The sequence below is a fragment of the Vanellus vanellus genome, assembly GCF_965231255.1.
Source record: "Vanellus vanellus genome assembly, contig: HAP1_SCAFFOLD_358, whole genome shotgun sequence".
NCBI lineage: Eukaryota > Metazoa > Chordata > Aves > Charadriiformes > Charadriidae > Vanellus > Vanellus vanellus.
Window position 1 is genome coordinate 9338 of NW_028128917.1, and position 23123 is coordinate 32460.

The 23123-nt window shown below is 50.2% G+C and overlaps 1 protein-coding gene across 1 annotated transcript; it reads right to left on the reverse strand.

Annotated features, from left to right (window-relative positions):
• Positions 1–4767: 4767 nt before the first annotated feature.
• Positions 4768–18830, reverse strand: LOC309683801 (uncharacterized protein; the record flags this gene model as incomplete). Its single annotated transcript, XM_082499798.1, has 8 exons — positions 4768–4778; positions 4907–4957; positions 5032–5072; positions 5157–5212; positions 5454–5512; positions 5595–5681; positions 17542–17623; positions 18792–18830. 7 exons carry the CDS (start codon positions 18828–18830, stop codon positions 4917–4919), a joined length of 405 nt encoding a protein of 134 aa, XP_082355924.1. The 3' UTR covers positions 4768–4778; positions 4907–4916.
• Positions 18831–23123: the final 4293 nt, after the last annotated feature.

Below are 23123 nucleotides of genomic sequence, written 5' to 3' on the forward strand. Positions count from 1 at the left end.
GCGAAAAAAATAAAAGTTAGTCACACAACAAAAACACACGTGAATCTACAGACAACGGCGTCATCAGTCAACACGCAGTTTTCCTGCGCCATCCCCAGCTGAGATGCGCTGTGGCATTCTGCTCACCTGGTCTCCACTAACGCCAGTCACATGCTGTGGCGCTCATTGTTTGGAGCGCTTAAGAGTCACAAAATTACAATTGCACTTAAATAACTCACCAGCCCCAGGCGCCTCCTCTCAACACAGCTCACCTAAAATTCTCCTCCCATTCCAAATGCAGCCTGCACAGTACCTGCAAATCCAAAGGGAAATGTTTCACTGAGCTACCACAGAATACTTTGCTACGAGACGCCTACCCTGCCCACAACCCCCTCACCTGCTCCTACGGCTCGTCAGCACGCGGCAGCACCCCACCGAGCCTGCGTGCGGCACCTGCAAAAATCCAAGAGATACAGCAAGTGCTGAGACGCTGCCCACAACCGTAGCCCCGGGCCACCGATTCTCATCTCCCGCCCCTTCCACGTGACAACTCGCCGGCCCATCCGCTACCGCTTTGCATCACCGCCTTCACCCTTGCGTGCCACCTGTAAAACCCAAACACCACCAGTCGCTTATCACTTCACTGGCCATACAACACCCAGACAACTAACCGGTACCCAATCACTCATCTGACCTGCACTGAATCAGCCCTGGTGCCTGTATCCCACAGTGCTCCTTGCTTCAAGCTTCCAACTGAAACAGAAAAATACCCTGATGTAGTCATCACAGAGCCACCGCTCACAGCTTCCCTCTAAGAGGCCACACACCTACCCACCTTCTGACAGAGCTCCGCTCGGCTCTCCTACATCGCCCCGCACAGCGCGTCCCCCTGCGCCTGAAAAAACAATATCAAACAAGTCACCTGGAGACGGAGAGATAGCTTCATAATGACAAGTGTTCCCATTGACGAGTGTCATCTACAGCCCAACTACAGCCTGCCAGAAACAAAGCCCACTAATCTTAAACTCCACACAAAGCAGCCTCAATACCTTGGAGAGGCAATCTCCGTCGATACTGCTGAACAGACTCTCCCTCATAGCTCTGCTGCGCCCCTAGGAACATTACCAAAAAAAGCTGCCCACGCAACCCGCCGATGGCTACTCGATCCCAGGTGACTGTACCACCTTGGCCCCAACAGCCTAGCCAGAACACTGGGTTAAGGACACACTCTTACTGCCATCCCACCTACCCCTGACTCGACACCCCCGGGCAGGGCAGCTCCGAGCCACACAAACACACAGATGGACAGACCGATGCTACACAAAATCCTACAATGTACCTCACAGATGAGAAAAAAAAAAACCTCTCGCCGAGAATGACGACACCTCGACCAAAGACATCATGGAGCAAAATGATGAGCGAGACCATAATGGTGAAGTGAGGGGCCTCGACGGAAACCCCGGAGAACAGGCAGAACGTCACGACCCGTGACAAGAAGTGACTCGCCAAACTGCGAAGATGTACGTGCAGAAAACCAGGCTTCAAGACCTAAGAGCGTAACGATGCGGGGCAGAAGGCCCGCGCCCTGAAAACAGATGGCCAGAGAACAGAGCTGCTCACGCAGCTGGGAACCACGCCGCAAGTGAGGACCGTCCAGACACTTCCGTGACACCGCACCTATCGACGATTTAGGCTTCTAATACAAGAAGAGCAGCGCCCAACTGGCGCTATGCCGATGAGTACAGGCGTTCGAGACTCCAGGGGTGCCGCCTGAGACACTGTGCCTTGCTCCTGGAGCATAAACCCGAAATCGAGATCCGACAAAGGTCTAATACACCAAAGACAGACCACACCGATGACACCACAGACACAGGCTGGAACCGCCCTGCCCGGCACATGCTAGCGTTGTGCTGAGGAGTAACCTGCTCCCCCTTTACCTGCCCAAAGGGGACCGCTCCTGGACAGCCCTCTGCCCTACGCTACCTTTAAAACCTGTCCCTGCAATTGCCGACCTCGTCCCCACCTTCCCCCGACCCCACCGCGGTGCCGCTCCCTCGACTTATCTTTCAGAGGACCGGGAGGCTTAATCCATTCGCAACAAGGAAAACCGCAATCCGCCGACAGGATTCACCCTGCTGTCACCAGGCTCCTCTTTGTCACCTTTAAAGAAACACCCAAACCGCACACAACGGTGCCGTCAGTCGGCATCGCATCAGTCAACACGGACCTTTACCGCAACACGCCCCTCCTCAGAAGCGCCGCTGCGTTTCTGCTTACCTGCTCCGTGTCAACTCCAAAGTCGAATGCTGCGGCTGCGTGTGAGCCAACACGGGCGGGGCGCAGGAAGAGGCACAAAACCACAGATGAAGTGCGACGAGTAAGTTTTTTGTCATTACATCGCCAGCCGGGGAATTCCCAAAGAGGGGCCCGGGCAGAGGCACACGAGCGCAGATCCAGGCACCGATCTGTCTGTGCTCGAGGATCGCCAGATGTGCTCCTTGCACCTGTATATTGGGGATTGTGTGGCCAAAGTTCACTGCCGCGCTTTCCCCTTTCCCACAGGGGGGGGGCAGGAATCTCAAGCTTGTCCAACACGGTGCTTCCGAATCTCTCGCAGGCCTGTGTTATCAAAACGCAGATGGTCTGCCTGTCAAGCACACGAGACTAAATAACTATTCGTATGGTATATGTGTTCTTCCACACCCGAGCTCCGAGTCACTTAAGCAGGTTTAGAATCCTCCTTGACATCCTTCTGTTTCTTCTCCCGTGCAGATGGTCATCGTTTGTGGCACCTAAAAGACCGAGAGACTCAAAATTACCATTGCGCTCGCAAGAAGTCACCGACCCCGTGCACCTCCTCTCGACTACCTGGCTCGCCTCAAACCCTCATCTGCTCCCAAAGGCGGTGCCTGCAAAGTAAGAGGGAGAAACGCTTCACTGAGCTGCCATGCGATACTTTGCTATTAGCTGCTAAAGGGGCCCGCGAGGGCCTCGCCGGCTCAAACCGCTCATCGACTTGTGGCATCGTCCATCTAAGCCTGTGTGCGGCACCTGCAAAAACACAAGCAGAGCAGCACGTGCTGAGATACAGTCTGAAACTTTAGGCTGTGGATAACAACTCCCATCTCCCGCTTCTTTACCTTGACAGCTTTCCGGCCCATCCTCCGTCAGTTTGGGTTGCCGCCCTGGGTCTTGCGCCCCACCTGTAAAACACAAACGGCACGGGCTACTTACAACTTGACCGGCCTGAAAAACGACTGATACTTCAGCCCGCCAATCGCCGGTCACCTGGACAGAGTCAGGCACTGAGTCAGCTCGTCGCTTCAAGGATTCAAATTAAAAAAAAAAAACACAAACAAACACAAAACCATGATACCATAAATGCTGTCATAGAGCCACCGGTCACATCTTCCCTCTAATGCCGCACATGTCGACCCGCCTTCTTATAGTGCTCCACTCGGCTCTGCTACGTCGTCCTGCACAGCTTGTCCCTCTGCATCTGAAAAACAACATCAAACGAGTCACCTGGATGGGAAGCGATGGCATACTCATTCCGACGGTCACATTCCCATCTACAAATACTATCTAGACTCCAACTACAGCCTGCCATAAAAAAAAAAAAAAAAAACACACACACAAACCACACACACACACACACACACACACACCCTACTCAAAGGGCCATACAAAGCAGCCTCTTTTGTCTTTGAGGTGCAGACTCCTGCACTACTGCTGACCATCATTTCCAACGTGGTGCTGCTCATCTCAAAAACCACTAATGGAAGAGCTGTCCATGCAGCCTGCTGATGGCTGCGCGATCCCAGATGACTGTACCACCTTGGCCCCAACAGCCTGGACACAGCAACATGTTAACCATAGATTCTTACACCTATCCCACCTACCCCTGACTCGACACCCCTGGGCAGGGCGGCTCCGAGCCACACAAACACACAGACAGACTGACGCTACACAAAATCCTACAATGTACCTCACAGATGAGAAAAAAACTCTCAGCGAGAATGACGACACCTCGACCAAAGACATCATGGAGCAAAATGATGAGCGAGACCATAATGGTGAAGTGAGGGGCCTCGACGGAAACCCCAGAGAATGTGCAGAACGTCACGACCCGTGACAAGAAGTGACTCGCCAAACTGCGAAGATGTACGTGCAGAAAACCAGGCTTCAAGACCTAAGAGCGTAACGATGCGGGGCAGAAGGCCCGCGCCCTGAAAACAGATGGCCAGAGAACAGAGCTGCTCACGCAGCTGGGAACCACGCCGCAAGTGAGGACCGTCCAGACACTTCCGTGACACCGCACCTATCGACGATTTAGGCTTCTAATACAAGAAGAGCAGCGCCCGACTGGCGCTATGCCGATGAGTACAGGCGTTCGAGACTCCAGGGATGCCGCCTGAGGCACCGTGCCTTGCTCCTGGAGCTTAAACCCGAAATCGAGATCCGACAAAGGTCTAATACACCAAAGACAGACCACACCGATGACACCACAGACACAGGCTGGAACCGCCCTGCCCGGCACACGCTACTGTCAGACTGAAGAGTAACCCACTCCCTTTACCTGTCCAAAGGTGACTGCTCCGCGACAGCCCTCTGCCCTACGTTAACTTTAAAAGCCGTCCCTGCGACTCCCAAAGTTGTCCCCTCCCTCCCCTGAACAGTTTTCACTGACATTTCATCAGCTTTCAAAGAGCGATGGTTCTGAAGCCATCCTCAACAAGAAAAACACCACAGGCAGCCAAGTGGATTGATCCTGCATTCACCCCGTTTCTCTTCATCATCTGCGAAAAAAATAAAAGTTAGTCACACAACAAAAACACACGTGAATCTACAGACAACGGCGTCATCAGTCAACACGCAGTTTTCCTGCGCCATCCCCAGCTGAGATGCGCTGTGGCATTCTGCTCACCTGGTCTCCACTAACGCCAGTCACATGCTGTGGCGCTCATTGTTTGGAGCGCTTAAGAGTCACAAAATTACAATTGCACTTAAATAACTCACCAGCCCCAGGCGCCTCCTCTCAACACAGCTCACCTAAAATTCTCCTCCCATTCCAAATGCAGCCTGCACAGTACCTGCAAATCCAAAGGGAAATGTTTCACTGAGCTACCACAGAATACTTTGCTACGAGACGCCTACCCTGCCCACAACCCCCTCACCTGCTCCTACGGCTCGTCAGCACGCGGCAGCACCCCACCGAGCCTGCGTGCGGCACCTGCAAAAATCCAAGAGATACAGCAAGTGCTGAGACGCTGCCCACAACCGTAGCCCCGGGCCACCGATTCTCATCTCCCGCCCCTTCCACGTGACAACTCGCCGGCCCATCCGCTACCGCTTTGCATCACCGCCTTCACCCTTGCGTGCCACCTGTAAAACCCAAACACCACCAGTCGCTTATCACTTCACTGGCCATACAACACCCAGACAACTAACCGGTACCCAATCACTCATCTTACCTGCACTGAATCAGCCCTGGTGCCTGTATCCCACAGTGCTCCTTGCTTCAAGCTTCCAACTGAAACAGAAAAATACCCTGATGTAGTCATCACAGAGCCACCGCTCACAGCTTCCCTCTAAGAGGCCACACACCTACCCACCTTCTGACAGAGCTCCGCTCGGCTCTCCTACATCGCCCCGCACAGCGCGTCCCCCTGCGCCTGAAAAAACAATATCAAAGAAGTCACCTGGAGACGGAGAGATAGCTTCATAATGACAAGTGTTCCCATTGACGAGTGTCATCTACAGCCCAACTACAGCCTGCCAGAAACAAAGCCCACTAATCTTAAACTCCACACAAAGCAGCCTCAATACCTTGGAGAGGCAATCTCCGTCGATACTGCTGAACAGACTCTCCCTCATAGCTCTGCTGCGCCCCTAGGAACATTACCAAAAAAAGCTGCCCACGCAACCCGCCGATGGCTACTCGATCCCAGGTGACTGTACCACCTTGGCCCCAACAGCCTAGCCAGAACACTGGGTTAAGGACACACTCTTACTGCCATCCCACCTACCCCTGACTCGACACCCCCGGGCAGGGCAGCTCCGAGCCACACAAACACACAGATGGACAGACCGATGCTACACAAAATCCTACAATGTACCTCACAGATGAGAAAAAAAAAACCTCTCGCCGAGAATGACGACACCTCGACCAAAGACATCATGGAGCAAAATGATGAGCGAGACCATAATGGTGAAGTGAGGGGCCTCGACGGAAACCCCGGAGAACAGGCAGAACGTCACGACCCGTGACAAGAAGTGACTCGCCAAACTGCGAAGATGTACGTGCAGAAAACCAGGCTTCAAGACCTAAGAGCGTAACGATGCGGGGCAGAAGGCCCGCGCCCTGAAAACGGATGGCCAGAGAACAGAGCTGCTCACGCAGCTGGGAACCACGCCGCAAGTGAGGACCGTCCAGACACTTCCGTGACACCGCACCTATCGACGATTTAGGCTTCTAATACAAGAAGAGCAGCGCCCGACTGGCGCTATGCCGATGAGTACAGGCGTTCGAGACTCCAGGGGTGCCGCCTGAGACACTGTGCCTTGCTCCTGGAGCATAAACCCGAAATCGAGATCCGACAAAGGTCTAATACACCAAAGACAGACCACACCGATGACACCACAGACACAGGCTGGAACCGCCCTGCCCGGCACATGCTAGCGTTGTGCTGAGGAGTAACCTGCTCCCCCTTTACCTGCCCAAAGGGGACCGCTCCTGGACAGCCCTCTGCCCTACGCTACCTTTAAAACCTGTCCCTGCAATTGCCGACCTCGTCCCCACCTTCCCCCGACCCCACCGCGGTGCCGCTCCCTCGACTTATCTTTCAGAGGACCGGGAGGCTTAATCCATTCGCAACAAGGAAAACCGCAATCCGCCGACAGGATTCACCCTGCTGTCACCAGGCTCCTCTTTGTCACCTTTAAAGAAACACCCAAACCGCACACAACGGTGCCGTCAGTCGGCATCGCATCAGTCAACACGGACCTTTACCGCAACACGCCCCTCCTCAGAAGCGCCGCTGCGTTTCTGCTTACCTGCTCCGTGTCAACTCCAAAGTCGAATGCTGCGGCTGCGTGTGAGCCAACACGGGCGGGGCGCAGGAAGAGGCACAAAACCACAGATGAAGTGCGACGAGTAAGTTTTTTGTCATTACATCGCCAGCCGGGAATTCCCAAAGAGGGGCCCGGGCAGAGGCACACGAGCGCAGATCCAGGCACCGATCTGTCTGTGCTCGAGGATCACCAGATGTGCTCCTTGCACCTGTATATTGGGGATTGTGTGGCCAAAGTTCACTGCTGCGCTTTCCCCTTTCCCACAGGGGGGCAGGAATCTCAAGCTTGTCCAACACGGTGCTTCCGAATCTCTCGCAGGCCTGTGTTATCAAAACGCAGATGGTCTGCCTGTCAAGCCGCCCTGGGTCTTGCGCCCCACCTGTAAAACACAAACGGCACGGGCTACTTACAACTTGACCGGCCTGAAAAACGACTGATACTTCAGCCCGCCAATCGCCGGTCACCTGGACAGAGTCAGGCACTGAGTCAGCTCGTTGCTTCAAGGATTCAAATTGAAAGAAAAAAAAAAAAAACCATGATACCATAAATGCTGTCATAGAGCCACCTACCGTCGGGCTGAAGAGTAACCCGCTCCCTTTTCCTGCCTAAAGGGGATTGCTCCGCAACAGCCCTCCACCCTACACTAACTTTACAAATCCTTTCCCACAATTGTCTCCCTTGTCCCCTCTCCTGTGCCTGTTCTTCAACTCATCTTTCAAAGGGCCGGGCGTCCAAATCCATCCTTGACTTAACACGCAAAAAACAGCTAGCTGGTATGTTCCTGCAGTCACCGGGTCCATCATCTGCAAAATAAAGAAATAAAAAACGCCACCAAATCCAGAGTCATAAGCAACAATTAATTACAGCACCTAAGACACCAAAGAATCACAAAATTACCATTGCGCTTGCATAAAGTCACCGGTCACATGCTCCTCCTCAATACTACCCGGCCCACCTCAAATGCAGGAGACCGCAATGGAACAGACCTCATCGACACCCAAATCTAACTGCAAAACATCTGAGAAAGTCTGATGAACCTGACTCCCTTTCCCCTGTACCAAAGCTTCAGAACCCCTTTCTCTTCTCCTGAACTGACAGGGAAGGAACCCCGCTTCTTCCAGACAACTCCTGCCCTGTATGAGAGCCTCTGAACCCCCTCTTGTCAGCTGCCCCTCGGGGGCTGCTCTTCCGAGCCGTGCCCTGCAGGCAGCTCCTGCCTTCCCACGGACTCCGGGCTGCCTTACAGACCCACAAAGCCAGTGAAAACCACTATACCTTAAATCTCTGCTACTGTCTTGAGAAATGCTAACACTTCATATACGGATGTATAGAAGATGCTCACCCTAGCGCCCGCTAAATAATCTTATCGTTGCTCCTATTAAGAAAATTTATATTAACAACTTACGCTGTATGTAACAAAACCGGTGAGAAAAACCCACAGAGTTCCATCTCCAATTAAGTCAGGAATTCCCGGAAAATGCAGGGTACCTGGAAAAAAAAGAAATACATACAATTAAACCATCTTACCATCCCTGAATGCTCAATACAAAACTACTAACCTAAAAAAAAAAAAAAAAAAAAAGGAAAAAGAAAGAAAGAAAGAACACATTTATTTTCTATTAAATACGCTGCTGAACGTTAACTGGTCTGGAAGGTCTTTCCTAGAACTTATGAATTCTCCTTCTCTAAATGCGAACGCGCACCAGCCCAAACAGCTGAGCCAGCTCCAAAACTACATTTGACCACAGGATCAGCAAAAGACCTACACTGGAGACACCCAACTGCAGAATGAACTCACTCACCTGAGGCTGTGGCTCATATACCCCAGGCCCCGCCTTCCGCCCTTCCCACAACCCCCCGGGAAGGGGTGGGATGGACCAGCAGAAGACATAAAGGCCGCCACAGGGGTAGCAGCTCCTTTTCTTGTCAGCCTTAAGTTTACAGCACGTGAGGGACTGAACAGGGAAAGTGGCGTTTACAAGAAAGGCCGATATCTGCTTTTCTACTGTGACTGCAGCAATGGTGTCAGCAACGTGACCGGGTAAGTAATTCAACTTAATGTTCCATTGCGTAGATAGAAAGAATTAGAAATCATACTAAGCCCTAAAAGACACTAGTTTACTAAATGTAATACTGATATTATCATCAAAATTTATGTGCTTTAGTTTCCTTTCAAACAAAATACAGAGCTACGGGGTCATGCTTTACTTTTAGCGGGACCGTGCGTACCACCTACCTTCTGCCCGAATTATGTTCTGGATAGGATTGAACGACAAAGCGGAACTAGATCCCGTGAGAAAACCTTCCCAAAAATATCTCCGCTTGTAACGTACGTTTTTTACTGTAAAGTGCTGACAATTTACAGCCCTACGTGATCTCTCCTTGACCGATACCGTTAACAGAACTAGATGAGTCCAAAAGGACAGAAAGCACCAAAACACATGGAAATCCAATAAAAGTATCAGAAATGGTATGAAGCATTCTAAGTAACACCTGAGTACGTAGAACAAAAATAAATTGCAAAAAACAACAAAAACCACCACAGGAAGTATGTCTATAAAAATAGATGAGGGCTTTCTAAGAGGAGATCTGAGCTGACGATAGGCATCTTTAGGGTACCGGATATGATATAGAAACATACTATAAGACAGACACCAAACAGGTGGCTCTGGAGCATACAGATGGTTTCGGAAAAAGTTCTATCAGAACAGGAGACGTGGTCAGAGTAATTAGAAAGGTCCCAAAGGGGCCAGAGAGACCAAAGGAGATGGGGAGATGCGACAAGCTCAAAAGGGAATTGAGCAAAATACAGATGTCCTCGGGGATCTGGGGACTGACTGGAGGGTGACCAGGGGTGACAGGACAAAAAGACAGACCAGAGTAAGAGATGGGGACTCGGGAAGCGTTCTGAGGGGGAAAGTGGGGTGTGGAGTGCCCTCGGGAGCTAAAATGGGACTCCGGGACGTAGCGGTTGTGTCACAAGAGCTCGGTGCAGGCAGCGGAGGAGTCCCAAGGGGCCTGAGAGCTCAAAGAAGCCTCAAAAATAAGGATGAGGAACTCCAAAGGGGATTTCGACAAAGTACAGATATTGTCAGGGCGCTGGGGGCAGAATGAAGGCATCTTAAATTGCAAATAGTAAGCTAAGGGCGCTCTGAGGCGCACAAAAAAATACTACCAAAAGGAAGCTGAAGTGCTTTAAGAGCACTCTGGAGTACGAGAAAGGACTCAGAACGCATGGCTATAGAGAGTAGAGGCATTAGGAGGGGGCAGAGTAAGAAAATAAGGCTCGGAGCCACGGCGGATGCCTCGGACTTCCAGGAGGGCATCTGGGCAAATCACAGATGAATGAGTGAGAGAAGCACCTAATGGTGATACCCTCAATAGCAGAGAGAAAAATAAAGGAGCGTTGAATGGCAAAGAAAAAACAGAGGCTCTGACGGACCGAAAGAAAGGGAGATTAAGTGCTATGAGGTGCTGGGGAGATCGAGGAGCATCTCGGGAAGCGTCTTGACGGTGAGGAGAGGGGCGTCTATGGGGGCTGAGGGACCAAAGAAGGCTTGGGGATGACGAGGAGGAACTCTGGTGATCCTCTGAGTGGAGTACACATGGTCTCGGGTCGCAGGAGACTGAACGCAGCAATCCTAGGTAGTGTAGAAGAACAAATGAGTGCTCTACGGCTCAACGATGGCCCCACCTAAAGAGCTACAAGATGGATGTGGAGCACAGGGAAAGTGTCGGAAGTCGGAGGGACAGAAAAATGACTGGGAACACGATGATTGAATTTCAACAGAGTAACTGTGTCATTGGAGGGCCAGGGAATAAGGCACAGCTTAGTCGCTCTAATAAAGGCACAGCTCGAGGGAAGAGAGGACGGAAGGACTGGGCTGGGTCTTGAAGAACGGTCTGGAAACACCTGCCCACCGGAGTCGCGAGGTTCAGACCGGAACCCCTTGCTTTCTAAACTCCTCAGAAAGGAGTCTAGGTGGAACCGGCCTTAGCTTCTGACGGTAAATAAAGAGTTCGTACCCCAGGTCCTGTCACAAAGTTGATTTATTAACAGCTTGAGCTGGGGGCCTCCAAAGAGGGACACAGTGGGTTCTTTTCCTGTGCTTTTTAAAGCCTCACGTTCTATTGCATAGGCTATTCATGCACATGTTCACGTGACGAGCGTGGCTCTTGACCAATCAAATTGTTCAACTGTCACGTGTCCTCTTTGATGACTGGAGTTTTAATGCAGGTGATTTTACCTTCTTACACAGTTTCAGGATCTCTCTGTCTCATCTGTCGATGCATGTCATCTGTCTTCTGATGATTCTGGGCAGAACGGTCCCTTTTTTCATTTCAAAGCATTATAGTTTCCCCTTGACCGTAACAGTCGCTCTAATTCATAATGTTAAGTATACGATCTTCATTATTATTACTTATACAAGTTCATTAAGTTAGGTTAAAATGTATCAAAGTCATGCAAAACTACTAGCTGTTCTTGCACTAAGAAGGAGTTCCGCCAAAGTTTGCTATGTTGCTAAGTTACATCTTGCGGTCTAAGGCTTTGCCGATCTAGCTAGATACACTAGTGAGAACTTCGGTTTCTCACTCTGGGTCGCAGATACGGACTCAGGAACTCTTCCAAGGGAACAAGAGGGGTGTGACACCTGTGATAAAGCTAAAGGTGTGCTAAGGGCAACCTTGAAAGCATCCATAGGTGTTGCGACATGGTGAGAAGGGTCCTGAATGGTCCAGAGAGACCAAAGAAGACTCAGGGGCATGAGGAGGGAGTCCGGAGAGGCTGGGGACCAAAGGGAAGCACACCAGATGGCAGAGAGGACGATAAGAGAACTCTGAGGCACAAACAAAGAGAGGACAGGTGTCTGAGGGAAAGAGCTCAGGCAGAAAATTTGATCAAGGATTGAGTAAATAAGAAAGAAAATCAAAAAATAGCGATGGCAATCTCAAAAGAAAATTTAAAAAGAGAGGGCACTAAGGAAAGGCAAGAAATAATTAAAAATAGAGACAGCAAAGGAGATAAATGTTGACAGACAGTCTTCAGAACATCCGTGATTAAAGAATCAAGGAAAAACTTAGAAAATAGTAATGGCAAACTAAAATGCAGGAGTAGGAAGAAAATTTAAAAAGCAATAGCACAAAGGAAGGCAATTTTTAAAGGATGGCAAAGAGACTAAAAGTAGGCATAGCAAGAACATTAAAAAAGCGATAGGCAACAGGGGAAGTAAAGACAAAGATTAACGGCAAACTAAAACAGATGTAAAAGAGAATTTTAAAAGCGATGGCACTAAGGAAAGACGAGAAAATTAAAAAAGATAAGCAATAAAGACAAACGGGATAAAAGTAGAAAATTTAACAAGAGAGGCGTATTAGGGAAACAGGCAAAAAAACAGAAACTATGAACAGCTAACTGAATCAGACACATAGAATGAAGATTTTAAAAAATGTCAGCATTAATGAAAGAAGAAAAAAGTTTAAAATAAACACAGACAACGAGATAAAAGCAGATAGAAAGAACAAGTTAAAAGCAAGAGCAATTAGACAAAGAAATATATAAAAAAGAAAATATAGGGACAGCAAACTAAATAAAAATCTTTAAAAGCAACAGGGTAAATGACCAGCACAGAACACTTAATAAATGAGTATTGGCAACTTCATAAAAGTAAACATAGAAAGAGATATGGCAACAGGGTAAGAGGCAGACAGGAAAACATTACAAAATGGGGATAGCTAACTGAATAAAAGTTCACCTAGTGATAAAATTTAAAAAGCAAACAGATTAAGAAACAGGAGAGGGAGAGAAAATACAGCAGACAAGCTTATAGGTCAAGATAAAGACAAAGAGATTACTTACCAATTACTGTCACAGACAAACCAGGCACAACTTGGGGAAATTAAGTCATTGTTCCTCAAATAATGCAAATAAGAACAAATCCAAAAAACACCTTCCTGCCACCCCTCCCTCTTTTCCTGGGCGCCTCTTCTCTCCTGACTTCTCTACATCCCACCCCTGACCAACGCAGGGGGACATGGCATGGGGGTTGCGGCTCCTTCCTCCTCAGGCTCTTTCTGCTGCACTGTGGTGTCCCTCCCACGGGGCCACAGGTCCTGCCAGGAGCCTGCTCCAGCACAGGCTCTCGGCTTCCTTCAGGCACAGCTACCTGCTCCGGCCTCGAGTCCTCTACGCGCCGCAGGGGCATGTCGGCTCCACCCTGGACCTCCCTGGACTGCAGGGGGACAGCCTGCCTCACCATGGTCTTCACCACAGGCTGCAGGAGAATCTCTGCTCTGCTTCCTACCAGCGCTGCCGATGGGCTCAGCTTTAACCAGCAGCACATCCGTTGCAGAGTGGGAACTGGCTGTGCCCAACATGGGACCAACAGGCGGTGTCTTCTCACAGAACCCACCCCTGCAGCAACCGCCCCAGCTAACGACACCTCGCATGGTAAACCCAATACAACAGCGATGGGCTACAGGCCAGGAAGGAGGAAGCAACAGGGAACCACGCTGACAGAGATGAAAAAAAAAAACAACTAAACAAGAGCAATGGGCCACAAGGCAGAGAAGGAGGAACTAAAAAAGGGGACAGTGAGGTAGACAGAGATAAACTGAAACATACCAAAAAACCTTGATGAGCTGAAGGGGAGAGACAGAGCAATTAAAGAATGAGGATGGGGAGCCAGGCCGAGAGAGAACGATGAAGGTAAAAATGGACTGTGGGACACATCTTTTTATATTCTAAAATCCTTTATGTAATAGAGGAGGTTTTTTGTAGAGTAGATTTGTATTTTGAACATCTTCGCTATACACAAACAAATAGTCCTATGTCAATAGATAGTAAAATGAGAGGGTTTTCTCTATTTCAATGGCTCCCACCCATGTTTCCAGATTGTAATGTTTTCTAATGTCCCCTATGAATGTCCCTCCTCTGACGCATACGCCCCCCACCATGGACCTTGGGCTGCCGTAAATGGCATCATCCTATTTCAGCGTATGACCAAATAGGCCAGAAGAAAGAGGAAGGATTCAGGTGGACATGCGGCACCTCCTTTAAAGATGAGAAGTATTTGAAGACTTCAAATGAGTGTTGCTCCATTGGATGAAATTTTGCAGCCATTATTAGTGTGGCATTAAAGCTGCTGTCTGGTCTGGGGAAAGGGCTTGTCCCTCCCCTTTTCCTTCAAGTGGAAATGTATGCGTGTGATTCTATACTAAAAAATAAAAAAAATAATAATAAAAAAGGGGAGGAGGGAGGGGAAAGGGGGGGGAGGAGGGAGGGGAAAGGGGGGGGAGGAGAGATATGGAACAGGAGAGACAACACAGGTGGAAAGGGGGGACAGCAGATGGAGTGGGGGAAGGAGAGAATGGGATAGGGAGGAAAGAAGGGATATGGGACAGTGGAAAAATGGAGAAATAAAAAAAAGGGGTGATGCGGAGGCGAGGAAAGGGAGGACAGGGATGGAAGGAAAGGGAGAAAAAAGGGACCGGGGGGAAGGAGAGGGACAAAGGGATACCAGATATGTTGGGAAGGGACGGAGAAAGAAGGAACGTGGCAATGGCAGGGAAGCCAAGGGGGAAAGACAGAAAGGGGGTACAGAGTATGAGGGTCAGGAAGAGGGAGAGTGCAACTGGAGGGAAGAAAACGGAAAGGGGGAAGTGCAGAGAGGGCTTTGGGTGGGGGCAAGGAAAGGGGAAAGCAGGGACAAGGATGATGTGGGAATAAGGGGGAGAGGGGAAAGGGAGGATGGAACAGTGCAGAAAGAAAGGAGGAAAGGGGGGACGGAACAGTGCAGAACAAAAAGGAAAACAAAAAGGGGGGATGAGGGGAAAAAAAGGAAGGGGGGAAGGGAAAGTAGACGCGGTGGGGGAGAAAGGGGGGACGGGCAAGGTGTAAAGATGGAAAAACAGGAACAAGAGAGATGGAAAGGGGGGATCGGGGAAGAAAATGGAAAGGAGGAACATGGCACGGGAGAGGAATGAAGCGGAAAGAGGGAACAAGGGATGGAGTGAGGTGAAGGCAAGGGAGCAAGGGTGAAGAGAGAATAGGAGATGGGGTGGGAACAAGGAAAAGGGAAAAGGGGGGACAGGGAACAGCTGGGAATAAGGGGGAAAGGGGGAGCCCAGAAAGGAGAAAAGGAGGGACACTGGCGGAGAAAGGGGGGACTGGTGAGGTGTAAAGACGGAAGAAACAGGAACAAGAGAGGTCAAAAGAGAGAAAAGTGGGACATGGGATGGGGGAGACAAGACAAGGTTGAAAGGGGGGACAGCAGATGGAGTGGGGGGAAGGAAAGAGAGAAATGGGATGGGGAAAAGAAAGGGAAAAAGGGGGGACATGGGACACATTGGGGGAATTAAGAAAGACGGAAAGGGGTGATGGGGGAAGGCATGGGGAAAGATAGAAAGGGGGTACAAAGAATAAGGGTAATGGAAAGGGAAAGTGCAACTGGGGGGAAGAAAATAGAAAGGGGGAAAATGGGGACGGGTGAGTGTGAGTGGGGTAAAGGAAAGGGTGGGAATAAGGAGGAGAGGGGAAAGGCAGGATGGGACAGTGCAGAAAGAAAGGAGGAGTAGATGGGTGTAAAGAGGGAAAACAGGACAGGGTAGGTGGAAAGAGGGAAAGACAGGACGGGAGGGAAAAGGCAGACAGCAGGGAGAGGTGTCGGGGGGAAGAAAGGGGAAAGGAGGGACATGGTCCAGGGGAGGAATTAAGTGGAAAAGGGGAACAATGGATGAAGTGAGGTGAAGGCAAGGGGTAATGGGGGTGGGAAGGCAGGGGAGAAAGGGGGAAGAGAGAATAGGAGATATGGTAGGAACAAGGAAAGGGGAAAGGGGGAACAGAGGAGCCAAGGAAGGAAGAGAGGGGGGGACTAGGGCAAGAAAGAAGGAAAGGGGCGACGGGCGAGGTGTAAAGAGGGAAAAACAAGAACAAGGGAGGTGGAAAGAGAGCGCACAGCAACATGGGACAGGGGAGAAAAGAAAGGCGGAAAGGGGGGGATAGCGGATGGAGTGGGGGGAAAGAAAGGGAGAAATGGGATGGGGGAAGAAAGGGGGAAAGGAGGGACATGGGCCAGGGGAATAATGAAGAAAGAAGAAAAGGGGTGATGGGAGGTGAAGAAATGGGGAAGGGCGGAACATGGAACACAGATGGTAGGGGGAATTGAGAAAGAAGGATAGGGAAAAGGGGGGATGCAGGAGAAGGAAAGGGGGAACAAGGGAGAAAGGGGGAGCATGGAACACATTGGGAGAGTGTAATTGAAAAAGAAGGAACAGGGCAACGGGGGGGAAAGCAAGAGGGAAAGGAGTGACAAGGGGGGAAAGGACAGAGGGAAAGGACGGGGAAAGGGGCAACGGGGTTGGGGAAATGGAGACAAAGTAAAGGGGGTACCAAGGATGAAGGGAAAGAAAGGGGAAAGAGCAAAACAGGAGGCATAGGACAGGGGAAAGGAAGAGGAAAAGGGGGACAGTACTGTGGGGAAGAAAGGGCACAGGGAGGTGGGGGGTATAAAGGGTAATGAGGAAACAGGAGGTAGAACAAAAGGGGAATGGGGGAGATTGGACGGGGGAAAGAAAGGCAAAGGAAAGGGTGGGAAAAGGGCAAAGGAAAGGGTGGGAAAAGGGCAAAGGAAAGGGTGGGAAAAGGGCAAAGGAAAGGGTGGGAAAAGGGCAAAGGAAAGGGTGGGAAAAGGGCAAAGGAAAGGGTGGGAAAAGGGCAAAGGAAAGGGTGAACATGGGGTGGGGGAATAAAGGGAAAGGGGGAAAGGTGGGTGGGTAGGGAAGAAGCAGGAAAGGGGACAAGGAAGAAAAGGGCAAAGGGGGATGAGGAGAACGGGAAAGAAAGGGAAAAGGGGGGACTGGGGGACACAAGGAAAAAGGGGGAAAACAGGGAAAGGGGACAGGGAAGGGTGAAGGGGAAATGCAATGAGCCGTCCCATCACCTGAAATACACTATGCCTTCTGTCTCTTCTGCTTTCGTTAAAAATACTGAAACTCCATATACAGACACATACAATATGCTAACCTGAACGCCTGCTTGATAATCTCATCATCAGCCCTATAAAGAGAAATTATATCAGCAACTTACACAGTATACAGCAACATTAGTGAAAAATGCAAATTTCCATTTTCAGTAAAGTCAGGAATTGGTCAAAATGGAATGGAAAAAAACCCCAAACATATTATCAAACTCCTCTCCTCCAAGGCTTGCCGGAGGCACAGTGGCTCACATGTGCAGCTGACAGAGGTACCGACGTCCTGGAGCTGTGAGCTGGTGGTGTGCGCTGTCAGGAATGGCTGGGAGCGATCCTTCCTCGCCGTGGGGACTGTCCATTCCTTGCTGGGGGCAGCTGCCTGTGGAACCCCCTTCTTTTCACTCCTCAGCCAGCTCCAGCAGGCATGCGTGCCCAGGCAGCCCCCGACCCTTGGCACAGCAGGGCCAGCCCTGTCCTCAGCCTCACTGCACCCAAGGCTGCCCCGACTCATCCCCACCTGCAGCCTTTTTAAAGCTTTGGCCCAGTACCACCATCACCTCACTGGTCCCACCTGGGCTGCCCCAGCCAACAGCTGGAGCCTGTCAGGAGCAGGGGCTGTTGCCAAAGCCCCACAGCACATCGCCCCCTCCCCTGCCCCTGTCCCCAGACACGACCTCTGCACCCAGGGGATGCAAACACATCCAGGGGCACAGAAGAGGCAGGAAAAGTTTATTCATTAATGTACGCAAAAAATCCCAGCAGTGAGTTGGCTATAAGGCTCAGTACCCAAACGCAACAGGACAGAGGGAGAAAAAGGCAAGAGAAAAGCAGGAGGAAGGACAGAGGGACATAGACAAGAGGTGTGAGACAGGGAACCAGAAAACAGCACGCTGCAAACAAGAGAGGGGTGGGGAGTGGGACAGCCACATAGAGAGAGGAGAGCAGACAGACTGCGCAAAATAACAGGGACAGAGATGGAGGAACAAATAAGACTGACAGGGAGCAGGACAGAGGCCAAAGAGACCGGCAGGACAAGAAGACAGAGACAAGACAAGGGGTAGGGAAAATTTCTACCGTGACAGGGGGAAAAGAAACATTGGCAAGAAATAAAAAAATAACACCAGGGATCTGGACAGAGGTAGACATTGAAAGAAAATTTAAAAACGCAATATGGTACACGAAACATAAACAAAAACTAACAAATAGGGACAGGGAGATGTAAAAAGAAAGTGAAAAAGAGTGACTGGGTGCAGGAAAGAGAGGGAAGAATGCGGATTTACAGACAGGGACATGGCTAGAGGGAGACGAGGACAGAAAATTTTGAAAGCAATGGGATACAAGAATCATACACCAGAATTAAACCCTAGGTATGCAGAGCTGCATGGAGGGAGATGTAGGAAGACAATTTGAAAAGCGACATAGTACAAGCCACACGGGCAAGAAATTAAAATTAGTTTGGGAAAATAGAAAGAGGGAAAGGTAGGAAGGGAAATTAATTTAACTTATTGTTAATCAAATAATGACCAATAAGAACAAATCCAAAACACACCTTCCTGCCACCCCTCCCTCTTTTCCTGGACGCCTCTTCTCTCCTGACTTCTCTACATCCCACCCCTGACCAACGCAGGGGGACATGGCATGGGGGTTGCGGCTCCTTCCTCCTCAGGCTCTTTTTCTGCTGCACTGTGGTGTCCCTCCCATGGGGCCACAGGTCCTGCCAGGAGCCTGCTCCAGCACAGGCTCTCGGCTTCCTTCAGGCACAGCTACCTGCTCCAGCCTTGGGTCCTCTACGTGCTGCAGGGGCATGTCGGCTCCACCCTGGACCTCCCTGGACTGCAGGGGGACAGCCTGCCTCACCATGGTCTTCACCACAGGCTGCAGGAGAATCTCTGCTCTGCTTCCTACCAGCGCTGCCGATGGGCTCAGCTTTAACCAGCAGCACATCGGTCTCAGAGTGGGAACTGGCTGTGCCCAACATGGGACCAACAGGCGGTGTCTTCTCACAGAACCCACCCCTGCAGCAACCGCCCCAGCTAACAACACCTTGCATGGTAAACCCAATACAACAGCGATGGGCTACAGGCCAGGAAGGAGGAAGCAACAGGGAACCACGCTGACAGAGATGAAAAAAAAAGAAAAAACCAAACCAACAAAAACCACAACCAAAAAAGAGCGATAGGCCACAGGGCAGAGAAGGAGGAATTAAAAAAGGGGACAGTGAGGTGGACAGAGATAAACTGAGACATACCAAAAAATCTTGATGAGCTGAAGGGGAGAGACAGCAATTAAAGAATAGCGACAGGGAGCCAGGCAGATAGACAACAATAAAGGCAGAAATGGACTGTGGGACACATCTTTTTATATTCTAAAATCCTTTATATAATAGAGTAGATAAAGGTTTTTATTTTGAACTCCTTCTATAAATATATGAATATTATGTTTCAATATATTAAAAAATGAGAGATTTTTCTCTATTTCAATGCCTCACGCCCATATTTACAGGTTTTATTATTTAATCCCCCCAAGAATTGTCTGGCATTTTGGGGCTGTGACGCCCCTGTCCCCCAGGCACCTGCTCCTCCCACGCATCATCACCCTCCTGGTGACATTTGGGTGCTCTTATTATTTCCCCCCAAAAAGGCACAAAGCCAAAAGGCACCCAGAGCTGGCCCCTTCCCCTCGGGGCGCTCAACTACCAGCAGGCAAACCTGACGGGGGGGGGGGGGGGGAGCATCTATTGAGCGTCGCCAGACCCAGACAACCAGACACCTGAAAAACAAAAATCCCCAATTATATTTCAGCAGATTAACAAAGAGCACAGAAGAGAGCAGAGGAATTCCCTCACACTGAGGGACAGGACAGCAGCTGAGCTACAGGAGGACTCCAGGGAAACAGCTCAGCACAAAATGCAGCGCGGCCTTTGAAAGCCAGAGCAACGGGGACTCTTCCAGTCAGTATTAAGACTGGTGCCATTCTGAGCTTGACAGTAAACCCTAGCCGGACAGGTGAAGCACCGACACCGCAGGAGCACAGCAGCGGAAAGAGCTCCCTCGGCATAGGCTGGGGAAGGGGAAGGCTGAACCAGCAGAAGGCACAAAGGCAGCCAGAGAAGCAGCAGGGAGTTTCCTCACTCACCTTCAACTTACAGCATGTAGAGCACCGAACGTGATTTTTCCTTCTGGGAGCTCGGACTCGCCTCCAGCGATTATCACACCACTCGTGTTCATGTTATCTCGCCCTGGTGTTGTGGAGAAACATTTCCACAGCGGTCGCTTTATTTTTCTAATGTTTAGATACTTCTGATGTAAATTATTAACCATTTTCTGCAGTTTTGGAAGCGTGCTGTCATATAACGCCTGATTTCCGGACAATTGCCGGGCACTCCCACTGCCCGGGAAGACTGTTGGGACATAAGAGTCGGATTCCAGAGAACTGAGGGACTCTTCTGGTGTGCTGGAAGACGAAGGATAGTAGAGTTGGACGTCCGGAGGACTGACTGGCACCCAGATGCCATAGAGATGAAATTCTGGAGGACTGAGGGACACTTCCGGTGTGCTGGAGGACGAAGGATAATAGAGTTGGAACTCCGGAGAACCGACCGGCACCCAGGTGCCATAGAGATGGACTTCCGCTGGGCTGAACGAAACTTCCGGTATGCTGGATCACTTAGGGTCATAGAGTTGGACCTCCGGAGGACAGACCGGCGCCACCGGTGCAATAGAGGTGCACTTCCGAAGGACTGACGTAGAATCCCGTATGCTGGAGGACTACCGAATAATCGAGTTAGACTTCGGAGGACTGACCGGCACCCCCCGGTGCCATAGATATGTCTTTCCGAGGACTGACGGGCACTTCCTATGTCCTGGCGGACTGCGGCGTCACAGAGGTTTTATATTGTCTGTTTATCCTTATAAAATACAGTATTTATTTAGACATATGCACATTTATATCTATAACGATTTACACTTACATATCTGTTCAGACTTCTTCCATATTTTGACATGTATCTACAATTCTATCCCTTTAGACATCTATTTACCCATATCTAGTCTCTACACATATTACATATAATGTCTAATTAGATTTACTATGTAACACACAGTAAAACTAGACAGTGCTATTCAGACTTTTTCCTATCTTCCTTCATACATAAAATATTTTTTTTTTTGCATTTTAAAGTCCTTTAATACATATACATATATATATACACAAGTTACTTTTGTAGTTTAAACCCCTATATATCACTATTCAGAATTTTTTTATATTCCAAAATCTTTATATAATAGACACAGGGCTTTACTGTGAAATCCTTTTATAGATATAGATGAATATTACTTTTCAATATTTATGGGAGATATATATTTAAAGCCCTCACACACATATTTACAGTTTTTAATACAATTTAACACACCTCTCCCCTGCAATTTTGCACATTTTTAGTCTGTGACCCTGTTCTTTTGGGGGGAACCCCCCATAGCCCAACATGCCCCACTCACCTGCTCCTCTGCACATCATTGCCCCCCGGGTGACACTGGGATGCCCCAAACATCATCGCGCTCCCATGCTCCCACCCCCCTTTTCTATACACCCCCAAAAAAGACACAAAACAAGGGAAACAGCCCTAACCAGCAGCTTGTTACTTTAATAATACCAATTACATATGTACAAGCCCCTCCCAAAAAAGAAGGGCTCCACAAGGCAAAGAAAGGGGGTGGCAGCCCCTCAGCACCCGTCCCACAGGCGGGCAGCCGCCCCATGGAGGGGAGCAAGCCAGGGAACAGTGGCACGTCTCTCGCTTGGACTCTGCTCCCAGATGTTCCCCGCCATTCCCACATTGGGATGGGCTCCCCGAGGCAACAAATGCCCTCGGCTCTCCCCTCAAGCAGCCCCTGCTGCCGCCCCTGCAGGGGGGCACCAACTGGAGACAGAGCCAGGAACCTCTGCACCCAGAGCTGGTCCCAAACCCTCGGGGTGCTCAACCACCAGCAGGTAAAGCTGAGCGGGGAGCTGGGGGAGACAAGATGGACACATGTCTACTGAGCGTCGCCAGACCCGTACAGCGAGATACCTGAAACACAAAAAGCCCCAATTATATTTCAGCAGATTAACAAAGAGCACAGAAGAAAGCAGAGGAATTCCCTCACACGGAGGGAATGTTCTGTTCAAATACACAGAAAAACTTCTTTACGGTGAGGGTGACAGAGCACTGCAACAGGCTGCCCAGGGAAGTTGTGGAGTCCCCTTCTCTGGAGATTTTCAAGACCCACCTGGATGCAGTCCTGAGTAATGTGCTCCAGGCAATCCTGCTTTAGCAGGGGAGTTGGATTAGATGATCTCTAGAGGTCCCTTCCAACTCTGAAAATTCTGTGACTCTGTGAGGGACGGGGCGGCAGCTGAGCTAAAAGAGGACTACAGGGAAACAGCTCAGCACGAAATACAGCGCAGCCTTTCAAAGGCCAGAGCGACTGGAACTCTTCCAGTCAGTATTAAGACTAAGTGCTGCCACTCTCAACACGTTCCAAGCACGACATGCCATCAACACTGAAAGATAAAAAAAAGTTGAGTAAAAACCAAGCAAAACATCAGTTTCCATCGCGTTTCATTCATTCCGTTTCCACTGGCACCTAGGTGCTCCAAAATTAACCACGCTCGCGCCACGGACTCCTAACGATTCAGTTACGCAGGGAAAGAGAAAAGGCTATTTCCAACTTGCCCATAAAAGTAGCATGAACAAACAGAAAGGAAACACCGGACCCTAAAGAAGGTATTGGGCAGCTCTTAATTTAGGCGAGAGGAAAGGTGGCTCTTTCACCCCAAAGGAAGACATTCCTAACTACCCAGGCACCAGTCCGGGAAGGAGGCGCGCTCTGTTCACTGCAGTCCTGCATCCGCTTTTCTGCGCTGGCAGCAAATTTGCCCTTTCTGCCCGTTTGACGTGGAGTACCCGGAGCGCCCCTGAACTCGCAAACGTGTCTCCCCGCTCCCCCAGCCCCATGCCTGCCATTACCTGAGCAGCTGGCGGAATCAATCCCGCAGGATTTTCTTCCCGGGACGCACAAGGGGACGCTGGGAAAAGAGGAGGCGAGAAATGACCCTCTT